The 12,110-nt window shown below is 40.2% G+C and overlaps 1 protein-coding gene across 3 annotated transcripts in view; it reads left to right on the top strand.

Moving 5' to 3' along the window:
* Window positions 1–12,110, top strand: part of Mfn1 (mitofusin 1) — a 40,626-nt gene that overhangs the window by 21,433 nt on the left and 7,083 nt on the right. For all 3 annotated transcript variants that reach the window (XM_048429945.3, XM_048429944.2, XM_048429946.3), the window contains exons 10-16: window positions 3,495–3,616; window positions 5,160–5,286; window positions 5,517–5,621; window positions 5,952–6,054; window positions 6,249–6,478; window positions 9,820–9,972; window positions 11,138–11,334. In XM_048429945.3, the coding sequence (XP_048285902.1) occupies window positions 3,495–3,616; window positions 5,160–5,286; window positions 5,517–5,621; window positions 5,952–6,054; window positions 6,249–6,478; window positions 9,820–9,972; window positions 11,138–11,334 (1,037 nt within the window). The remainder of the gene's footprint in view (window positions 1–3,494; window positions 3,617–5,159; window positions 5,287–5,516; window positions 5,622–5,951; window positions 6,055–6,248; window positions 6,479–9,819; window positions 9,973–11,137; window positions 11,335–12,110) is intronic.

The raw sequence follows: 12,110 nt of genomic DNA, 5'->3' as shown, positions 1-12,110 counted from the left end.
TAAAACTTGTCCTGTCTTTTTATGAAACATTCTTTGGATGTTGACATTCTAAGTCCTTACACAGCCCTGCTTAGTATAGTTCTGTTTGATTTCCTATCACCTTCTCAATTGCAAGTGAACAAAGACTGTAGAATTAGAAAATTGCTGCCCATAATTATTCCCTATAAGGACTAATTGCCTTAATAGAGGATATAAATGATGAGTGTACCAAGCCAAACTTTTTAAATGAAAAGTTTATTATTCCCTAATCTTTTATTTGGTGAGAGAAAGACAGGTGAAGACATGTATTTTAAAAAGGAATTAATATCAACTGCTTTTCTTTCTAGACAGGGTTTCTCATGCAGCTCTGGCTGGCCTGGAACTTGTTATGTAGACCTTGCTGGCCTTTCTTAAAAGACAAGTGTTGATGTGTTTTGTTTTTTATTTTGAGTCAAGGTCTCTTTGTTAAGTTGGTCTTGAATGCTTGGGTCTTAGTGGTCCTCCCACTATAGCCTTCCAAGTCCTGGAGACCACAGGTGTGACTCCAAGCCTGGTTTTGGTAGTGACATCATGGATGTTTGGCCATTAAGGTACAAGAAGAAAGCTGGGTACATGGCTATAGTCTAAGCTACTTGGGAGACTGAGTCAGGATGATTTCAGGGCTATCCTGGACAGTTTAGTGAGACTGCTTTTTTTAAACAGTGTGTGTGTGTGTGTGTGCGCGCGCTCATGTGCATGTATAAAAAATGTGCATATCTCCATGAATATTACATCCAGGGAAGAGGTAAGTTCATCCTTCTTTTTTAACTCTGAGTTTAAAACATACTGAAATGCATTCTTGGGTGTTTGTAACTGTGCATTATTAATAAACTGACTTCTTTAGATGTTAACAAGAAATCAGAAAATAGATTGATCTGTGCTTTTCATTTTGGTTCTTAGTTTTTAAATTTGAAAGTCTATAACATGTTCTGACAAGATGGAATTGAGAGTAGTTTGATCAGTATTTCTTAACTTGGTACAAAGATGCAATAGTTTCTGATAATGTAACTCTGCAAACTGCACTTTCATGCTCCCAGCAAAAATTCATTAGTTCAGAGTGTGTAAGGACTTTCTCACAGTGCTCCTTCAGACCCTGTAGATGACTAGAACTCCCCATTGTGGATACCCTCGGTGGAAAGGCTTCTCTGCTTCCTTGTGTTTGCTCATAACTGAGTCTGTACCTCCCGTGCTGACGACGTTGAGTCCCTTCACTCTGTCTAGTCCAACTCTCGCACTGTGCTGTCTTTTCTGCGCTGGGTCTTCATTACTGACATCTAGATCGACTTCATCGAGGAACATTGCTTTTAACTTTTTTCTCTTAAAATTGTTTTTATGCTTTTGTTATTTGGCACATTTACAAGGCAGTTATGTAAAAGTCAAAGCTTAGTTGGACCATTTAAAAATTCTCAGAGGTGGGTAATGATTACAGGTTCTAGTGAAGGGTGTGTCTCAGATCCTCTGCTTCAAACTCATAGAACAGGAGTAGGCAACTTGCTGTCAGTAGGTTAGTAAGAATGAGTGATGCTTCAGGGAGCTTCATGAGAAAGGTACGGGGGAAGAAAGAAGAAAGGTAGCCAGGGAGGGACGGACTGTCATTACAAGCTTAAAAGAAGAATTGTTCTGCTTTCCTTACCTCAAAGAAAATACTGAAGAAATAGCTACACAGCGAAAAGTTAGGTTTTTCCTGAGTGAGACAGCCTTACGAGGTTGTGAATAGCACATTCAGTAAGTGTGGGCTTACAGATGACTCCAATGTAACTCACACAACTGAGAATTGAAGGTTGAAAGCTTCTGTCAGTATTGACAGAAGAACAATAGTCAGTTTCAGAAAGGCATGACCACAATTAGTATCACATGCACGCATGCACACATGTGCTTGCATACATACATTTATATATGTCTCTGTCTGTCTATCATCTATCTATCTATCTATCTATCTATCTATCTATCTATCTATCTATCTATCTATCTATCTATCTATCTATCTATCGCATTCCCAGTGATGGATTCAAAGTAGTTGGTGCAGGAGGATTGTATGGCCCAAATAGAAATATGACCCAAATAGAAATAGAAAGTCAGAACATTTCCTATAAGCAAGTTTTACTTGCTGATGCTGACACCATGTGGGCTGATGTTTCTTGCGTTGTTCAAAGACCATGTGGTCTTTTTTCTAACTACTTTGAGTTTTGAAATACTGTATCATTGTAGAATTTTACTTTCTTGGAAGTAAAAATTAAATGAGGTTAGTTATAACAGTTGTGTTAACTTTTGATGATGAATCATTAAAAAAAGTATGACATATATTACACATGTTAAAAATTGAAACAATTTTACAAATCAAATATGTCCATTGGTATATGTGATGCATTCTGACATATGCAAGTTACAAGAAACAAAACACACTATTGACACAGTGTAGTGGCATGCGCTTTCCATTTCATTTTAAGGCCAGCCTGAGTTATATAGAGCCTAGGTTATATATAAAATGTATAGTCATGCATACCTATAACCACAGCACTTGTGAAGCTGGGGGTTGCTGTGAGTTGGACACCAGAGAACGAAACCTACTTCAAAACACACACATGCGCTCTCTCTTCTCTCTCTCTCTCTCTCTCTCTCTCTCTCTCTCTCTCTCTCACACACACACACACACACACACACACACACACACTCTACTCACTCACTCACTCACTCACTCACTCACTCACTCCAACAAAAACAAAACAGAAGGAGAAAGGAAGGGGAGCGGTGTATTTGTTGGGAGACACTGGCTGATTGTAGCTGCAGTTGCTGTGAAGGGAAGACAGTCAAGCTCAGTGTCCTTCAGGCCTGGCGCTGTCTGTGCTGCACTCTCATGGTCTTTGAGATAGCTGCAAGTGGCTCTCTATGTGTATTTTAACATGTTAATGATAATTTTAACTGCTCATATATTACTCCTTAGATATTCTTTTCAGTAACCTTAGGTATATTATCACGTTATATAAGTCATTTTAAAATAAGAATTCTAAAACAACACCACAAAGAATTCTAACAACTCAGTCTTTATTTGGTTATATATTACAAACATGATTGAAACAAGGTAAATGGACAAAGTCAAATAAGTATTTCTCGTGGGACATCTGTGACCCTGAGAATAGTGCCATTTGTTAGTTTTGTTGTTGTTGTTGTTGTTGTAATTGTTCTGTGGTCAGCCCCCTGCACATTACTGTGTGAAGATGCACAAAAATATAAACTTGCTGTTACAGCTCTTCTTACTTTTAAGTCCTTCAGTTTGCTTAATCTTTGTAATTTTAAGTTGTGTTTCATCATGCAATTTTTTTCCATCTTTCCTTTTGGTTTTGGTTTAAATTATCCTTGCTCATGTTGTCCTAAAAAAAAAATAAAAATAAATTACAACCAGCAAGTTTTTGTGTTTGAATTCCTGAAAGTGTTTGGATGGAATTGCAGTAATGTGTTATGGCTTGGGCCCCTCGCAGGAGTGTATCTCGCAGTCAGCAGTGAAAACAAAGTTTGAACAGCACACTATCAGAGCTAAACAGATACTAGACACTGTGAAAAACATATTGGACTCAGTAAACGTGGCAGCAGCAGAGAAGAGGTAGGCATCCCCATTATTATGGCCCAAATGTTACTTTCATTGTGTTAGATCTTTAGGCCTGAGGTTTGAAATGGTACGAAAAATACTTTGGCACTAAGACCAGTTTTGTGACTTTACTGGTGCCTGCTTATGTATTTTTAAATGAATATTTGAAGATGATTTATTAATTTTATGACCTTCCCTGGGTGACTGTGTATGAATTGTGACTTTAAAATGTTGAGTAGCGTCATGGGAGAGGAGGACCGATCTTCAAGCAGAATCGTAAGAAGATTTCCAAACCAGGTGATGCTGTTTACAGTCAATTCACAGCCCTTCTCCTGTAACCTTGAATAGTATGCGAAGGTACTGAAGCAGACAGCTTTCCCAGATGTGGCAAACACCTGTGATCCCAGCTCTGGTGAGGCTGAGGTGGGAAGAGCTTGGGTTAAGGCCTTCTTAAAATATGAAACTTGACACATTTTGGAACAAATTGCAAAATGTTGTTAGTTGTGACAAATATGTTATCAGGCCTCATGCCTTCGCAAGCTTAACCCAGTTCAGGGAAGCATAGAAAGTACCAAAGATTAAGTCAAGATAGGGTGAAATCGAAGAATGTTTTTGAGCTAGTCTAGTCTAAAACCCATGGCACTCCACATGCCTCAGCCTCCCAAACACAGGGATTAGAAGCTTCACCTGTTAAGCCTTGATAAAACTGAAGGTTGCTTGGTTGTTTATAAGTCCTCTGTCACTGGCACTTAAAATTGAAGTTTTGAAATTACATATTTTCACTCAGAACACTTCCCAGCCCGTAAGGCATCTCTGCCTGTCCTTGACTGTGCAGCTTATTCAGCAACACGTGTAAATGATGGCAGCTGAGGCTGTGCCCTGCGTCTGTCTCAGCCCCGGCAGCGTCTCTCTGCACAGCTTGCATGCTGAGTGTGTTGCTGCTGAAGCCCATTCGAGCTTGACTCCTCCCTGATGCACACCAAATAACAAATATAGTCTAATTGTCTGACTTCCATCTTTTAAAACATAGAATGTTGAACTAAACATGACAAAAGATATGATTTGAGAACAATGTCCTGGAAACTAATGCTGCTGGTTTTCTTAAAAAGCTCTCAAGTCCTAGTTTTCCTGTCATCTGCGGTCCACAGACCTTCATAGGGAGTCAGATAGTGGATATTTGGAGCTTTGTGGGCCATGCCATCTCTTGGGTGCCTGCTTATTCATAGAGTGCATACAGGAGGAGCTTGTGGCTTCCCACTGTACTGTCTGCTTCACTTGTTTATTAACTGAATTGCTGTCATGGAGACTTAGAATCCTTACTGTTTTTGTGGGATGCAGGTAACTCGGGAGAGTCAAGGTCATTTATATTAAGCCATCGACATTGAAGGACTTGCCAGGTGAAATGCAACTGTAGTCCTTTGAGACTTTGAACACAAGATTTCTTTTTTCTTGTGTCATGTTAAAGAATGGTTCCAGATATAAATGAATGACCTTGCTTAATTAATTGCTTTAGACTTTAACATGGCCCACATATTGATCACTCTTCCAAATGAAATAGGGTTTATTCAATGGAAGAGAGGGAAGACCAAATTGATAGACTGGACTTCATCCGAAACCAGATGAACCTCCTAACACTAGATGTTAAGAAGAAAATCAAGGAGGTCACAGAGGAGGTGGCCAACAAGGTAACATCGTCTCTGGTCATGGTGTCTGGAAGCAGCAGTGTGTTAGCACTAAATGCATCTGTCTCTCACTTTAAAGGAATATGTCCCTTGATTTGATATTCTCAGCAGTTGCAGTTGCTAATCTTTTTTATTTTATCTTGTTTGTTTATTTGAGGGGATGTCTTGTTTTGCAGCCCTGGCTGGCTGTGAATGACTTTAATTTTTAACACTGAGTTTTTTAATGTTTTCAGGTTTCTTGTGCAATGACAGATGAAATTTGTCGACTGTCTGTTTTGGTTGATGAGTTTTGTTCTGAATTTCATCCTACCCCCAGTGTACTGAAAGTGTATAAGAGTGTAAGTTCAAGTTGTTGGCCATTCGTTCTGAGGCTGCTTTCTTGCTCTTTGCTTTATTCGTGTGTTTAGTGGCTCTTTTACTGAATTCTTGGCAGTTCCTATACAGAGAATGACAGCTCCCAAGCTCTGGTAGTAAATACAAACTATCTCACAGGTAAAATTTCAGAGGGACTGGGGATGGAGCTCGGTGGTCAAGCATGTGTTTAGCAACTGTGAAGTTCTAGGTTCGATTGCCAACATCCACCCAAAAGATCATTTCAACAGTCTTTATAAAAGCTACCTACTTTATATGGAAAAAATAATTTGGACATTTACAATTACTATTGATAGGAATTAAATAAGCACATAGAAGATGGTATGGGAAGAAACTTGGCTGATCGGTGCACCAATGAAGTCAATGCCTCGATGCTTCAATCTCAACAAGAAATTATTGGTGATGTTCATGTCTCCAGAGTTGTGTATAACCTCCCTCCTCCATCCTTCCTCCTCTCCCTTCCTCCCACACTCCCTCACTCCCCTCTCTCCACCCCCACTTCTTTCATAAAGGGCTGTTTGCATTTGGGTACATTGCCTGGAAGGTAAAACACATACTCCTGTTTGTTAAAATAAATATAATCTTTTTTCCAGAAAACTTGAAGCCATTACTTCCAGCTGGTATACAGAGTAAGCTTCATACACTAATACCTTGCAAAAAATTTGATCTCAGCTATGATCTCAATTGCCACAAGTTGTGTTCAGATTTTCAAGAGGACATTGTGTTTCGATTTTCCCTGGGCTGGTCTTCCCTTGTGCATCGGTTCCTGGGCTCCACAAATGCACAGAGGGTGCTGCTTGGGCTCTCAGAGCCTGTCTTTCAGGTATGTGTCTTGATCGCCCCAGTTGGCACTCTTAACGCTGTGCATGCAGATTCACCTATAAGCTGGCTTACTCGAATCTGCTTCCTTAGGAGCTCGTGTCTGTCTCATCCAGCCTCTTCTGAGTTGGAGTTTGTTTGCCCATTAATACTATGAATGCCATGTTTGCAGCTTCTCCATTCACTTATTTTTGTATCTGTACGTTTGCCTGTGTGTACAATGCATGTTGATGTGCATGTATGTGCCACATGTGAAGGTCAGAGGACAATATGTAGGAGTCGGTTCTGTGCTTCTACCATTTGGCTTCTGGGATTGAACTCAGATCCTCAGACTTTACAGGAAGTATTTTTAAAATTTGGTTCTAGACTTTAAATAAATTAGAATAAGCTTTGATTTTTGTTAATTTTAGAATTTCGAGGAAGTTTATGGAGTAAAAACTATCCCAGAGGCTAGAGAGATAGGTCAAGAGTTAAAAGCACTCTTGCTCTTGCAGAAGGCCTGAGTATCTTCTCAGCACCCACCTGTAACTCCAGCTCCAGGGGATTTGACAGCCTCTTCTGGCCTCTGCACACTGTCATGCATTCACACAAACACATACATGTGCATATAAATAGTAAACAGAAAAATAAATTAAAAACTTCACCATAGTCTACATTTAAAGCATTTCTGTTGGGGCTGGAGAAGTGGCTCAGTGACTAAGAATGTACACTGTTTCTGCAGGGCCTGAGTTTGGTTCCCAGCACCCACCCTGGGTAGTTCAGAACTGCTGTAACTCCATCTCCAGGGATCTGACACCCTCTGGCCATTATAGGCTTATGTACACATACCCCCTCCATAAACACATAATTAAAATTAAAGTTTTTTTTAAATAAACAACAACAACAACAACAAAAACCCAGAACACTTTTGTTCTTCTCCAGAGATTCCCTCCTGCCCATTTATGACCGGTCATCATTCATGTCTGTGGGGTTAGCACTAGTCAGGTTGGTCAGTTTGGATTTGCCATCTACACATTCCCTAGTGTCTCAGGTGCCTAGGCAGAGCTCAAGTAGGATGTTTTCAAGGTACAGCCTCAAAGTGTCAGTGCTGTAGCACTCCAGGTGGCAGAGTAATAGGTGGAACACATTTTATTTCTCCACCGTCCATTGGCCCATAGTGTGGTGGCTGTCTTTGCAAGAAAGTCATTGCCAACGAAGCCTGCAGAAGTGATTGTGTAGCATTCCAGGGAGTCTTTTCATTAGTGTCAGTAGAGGACAGTGAGAGACTACTATTTTAGACTTAAGTGGGCTCAACTAAGCAAATTTTAAGATAATGTTTATATACACCTTCTCTTTTATATTCATTTAAAGGTGCTTGGGCCTCTTCCTTGACTCTCCTAATAACTCCACTATTCACTCTGTTCTCATTTTCTACCTCTCTCATTAGTCGCCTTTGTTCCTAAACAATTCTGCTTCTGCTTGCATATCCCCAGTATATATGTGATACATGTACCTATCATGTCCAGGACCTGCAAGTGAGAAAAGCCATCCAGTACTTGTCTTTCTCATATGATTTATTCATGTAATATGGTTCTCTTTAGTTTTATCATTTTCCTGCAAATGACATAACGTAGAATTCTATTGCATACATAAACTATATTTTCTCTTTATGTTTGCGGAGTATATGCTTTTTTGAAAACTTTAAATATTCTTCAGACAGAACATCTCATCTTCAATAAAGGCTTTCATGTAACCTACACATGTGAAATCTTCTTTACCTTCCAAGTTCTGGGATATAGATGTGTGTCACCGTGCCCTACTATTTTAGGTATTTAGACAAGGTCTTACTTTGTAGCCCAGACTGGCCTCAGATGTAATGATCTTCCTATCTCAGCCTCCTGAGCGTTGGGATTACAGGTGAGCATCACTCCTGGCATTTATGTTTTATGTTTCTTAGGATTTTCCAAATTTTTTTCCAAGCTGGTCACATTTTACCCTGCCCCTAAGCACTGTGAAGGCTTAATTTTCTAGGTGTAATTTGTACGCTTGTTTTATTGTCTATCTTATCCTGGTGAGCGTGAACTGATATATCTCATCATGGGGTTGACTTACACTTCCTTAATGACTGATTTGAGCACCTTTTCACGTGCTTATTAAATAAACCCTTTGCCCTTGTGTTCTTTTGGGGGGATGGGGGTCTTTTAGTCCTGGCTGTCCTGTAACTTACTCTGGCAACCAGGCCGGCCTCGAACCCAGAAATCCACCTGCCTCTGCCTTCTAGGTGCTGGGATTAAAGATGTGCACCACCAGTGCCCAGGTGTGTTCCTCTTGAGCAATATTTTTATTCACATTCTGATTGTAATTGTTGGCTACTACTAAGTTTAGGGATTCTATCATCTGCATGTAAATTTACAGTTTACTTTACAGATAGGTGATGTCCAAATATATTTTTCAGTGTGGCTTATTCTTTAATCTTTGATGTGTTTTGCCTCCCGAGTGCTGGGATTAAAGGTGTGCATCACCACTGCCCAGCTGTTTGTTTTAATTCATAAATGAGCTAGGACATTGCATGTGCTAAGCACACAAGTCTTAGTACTATGCTACATCTTCAACTCTTAAAAAAAGTCTTAGCTGGGCGGTTGGTGGCCCGTTCCTGTAATCCCCGCACTTGGGAGGCAGAAGCAGGCGAATCTCTGAGTTCGAGGCCAGCCTGGTCTATAAGAGCTAGTTCCAGGACAGGCTCCAAAGCTAGAGAGAAACCCTGTCTTGAAAAACAAAAAACAAAACAAAACAAAAGTTTGATTCTTGGGAGATAGAATTAGCTGTAGAGATGGCCCAATGGTGAAGAGTGCAAACTGCTTTTCAGAGTTCTCAGTACCCACATTTAGGCAGCTCACAATTGCCTGTAACATCCAGGGGATCCAACACCTCTATTCTTGGGGTATACTGCATACACACACATAATTAAAAATAAGAAAAGTTACTCTTGGAAAACCAGTTTTAATTCTTACTGATTTACTATTAAATTTATTGTTCGTTATATCATTAGTTCCCATAGAAAATAATTCCTGTGAAGGTACATGTTGCCATTTCAGCAGTCTGTTAGCTGAGGCTGGAAGATTCTGAGTTTGAGTTTCAGGCTAGCCTTGGCAACCGTGTCAGACACTGTCACAACCCTCCCCACAGCCAACAAGAAAAAGAACTTCTAGTGTATTTTTATTTTCTTTGTGTAGTTGCATTCTACTCATTATTTGGAACCTTCCCCTCCTCCCATAAATTGCTTTACTTTTTTTTTGTTGTTGTTAAACAAACAGCTTTATAAATGTAACTCTTTTTTTTGTTTGTTTTTTTTCCTAAATTCTCCAGCTCCCTAGATCTTTGGCTTCAACTCCCACTGCTTCTCCTAACCCAGCAACCCCAGATGGTGCAGCTCAGGAAGAGCTCATGATCACCTTGATCACAGGATTGGCATCTCTCACATCTAGAACCTCAATGGGCATCTTAGTTGTTGGGGGAGTGGTAAGAAACAGTTCTTCAATAAAGTTATGATCATATTCTCAGGAACTATCAAGCATCTGAAAATTTGTAAATTGTAAATGTGACTAAGGAGCTGGGTAGTGGTGATGCATACCTTGAATCCCAGCACTTCGGTGGCAGAGGCAGGTGAATCTCTGTGAATTCAAGGCCAGCCTGGTCTACAGAGCTAGTTCCAGGACAGCCACAGCTACACAGAGAAACTCTGTCTCAAAAACAACAAAAAAGTAATGACTAAGATTTTACAGATGTAACTTATCTTTAAAAACACATGCACACATGCACCCCTACCTACCTACACCGTTACCTGTAAGTTTAGGATGAAAGCTGTTGAGTTGGTTTCTGTTTGCTGTTTGTTTGTTTTCCTTTGGGCAGTGCCCCCAGAGCCTTGCACATGCCAAATAGGCACTATATCACTGAATTACATTCCTGACCGTATCTGGCTCTTAATAAAATGACCTATTTTCTCACTACAGCACACAAATAAGTGATTTATTTATATATTGACATAACAAGAAAGAACCAAGTTGGTAGAAAACTTGCCTTTCTTTTGTGGGGGCTTGTTTAATCTTTGACAACAAACAAGATGTCCTGCGGGACTGTCTCTGAATACCAATGGGAGCTGTCTTAAGTGTTAAAGATTATTAGTAAGTTGTGTTTAGTTTTTTATTCATTACCAGCATGTATGTGCTGTTATAATGTTTGAAACATTCAACCTAAAATATAATTTTCTTTCTTCCTTTTTTTGAGATAATATCAAGTTAGTACTGGAGAGATGGTTAAGATGTGCTGCTCTTCAGAGGACCCCTGCTTGGTTCTCAGCACCCGCATGGCAGCTCAGCCATTTGTAATTGTAGTCCTGGGGGTTCTGATGCCATCTACTGGCCTCTACAGGCACTACACACACATCTGGCCTACATTCATGTGGGCAGACAGAACACTCATACATAAGAAAAATTAAAGAAAACTTTACAAGGGAGGGAGCTTAATTCAGCCCTTCAGTTGTGGCAGGCTGTGAAACTCCATCCTAGTGTTTATATTTTTTCTATCAGATTTCTTTATGAGGAAGGTATATACATTTTTAGAAGATGATTCCTGTCTCCTTCTAATATGTTTATTTCTCACAGTGAGCTGTGACTTTGTCTTGCAGATTTGGAAAACAGTGGGCTGGAAACTCATCTCTGTTGCCTTAAGTACGTATGGAGCTTTGTATCTTTATGAAAGGCTGACCTGGACTACCCGCGCAAAAGAGAGAGCATTTAAGCAGCAGTTTGTGAACTATGCAACCGAAAAGCTGCAGATGATTGTGAGCTTCACAAGTGCAAACTGCAGCCACCAAGTCCAGCAGTAAGTAGGGAGGTGCAGCCTGCAGAGGATCTCTGCAGTTGGTGAGCACATGTGTAGTCACATCCACGATAGCAAGAGCTCCCCCTGCTTCCCCTTGCCCCTGCTTCCCCTCTCAGCACTCCGCTCCTCGTTCCCTGGTAGCTTAGGGTTGAACACTTGGAAGTTGGCGTATAGGAATGCTTTAGAAGGAAGGAGAGCCTTCTTTAATAAATAGTTATTTAGCAAACCTTTTCTAAGTTATGATCCTATTCAAATGCTTGTGGTTCCTTCATTATGAAGATTGAATTTTTAGCATTCATTAAATGGGCTCAATTAAGTGGACAGACTTCTTGTTTTTGCTTGTTTGTTTTTTTTGTTTTGTTTTGTTAAGACAGGGTCTCATTGTAGCCCAGGCTGGCCTCTAACTCATGGCCATCCTCCTGCCTCAATCTCCTGAGTCCTCTTTGCCCTGGTGATTTTGTGATGACTAGACCGTGCTTTTTACTACCATAGTCCAAACTTCAAGTCTGTAACAGCAGTGGTTTTAGATCTCAACAGGATTTTCTTAGAGGTCTAGGTCTACCCACTTTCTCTTTTTCTTTTCTTTCTTCCTTCCTTCCTTCCTTCCTTCCTTCCTTCCTTCCTTCCTTTCTTTTTTTTTAAAGTTGTTACTGAGTAAAATCTCACTCATAGTATAGCTCTGGCTGATCTTGGACTCACTCTGTAGACCAGGCTTGCTTTGAACTCACAGAGATCTTCCTGCCTCTGCTTCCTGAGTGTTGGGATTAAAGGAAAAG

The sequence above is a fragment of the Myodes glareolus genome, chromosome 20 (genome assembly GCF_982192425.1).
Source record: "Myodes glareolus chromosome 20, mMyoGla1.1, whole genome shotgun sequence".
NCBI classification, from domain to species: Eukaryota; Metazoa; Chordata; class Mammalia; order Rodentia; family Cricetidae; genus Myodes; species Myodes glareolus.
Note: the sequence above shows the minus strand (reverse complement) of the source record. Positions and strands in the feature narration are given on the sequence as shown.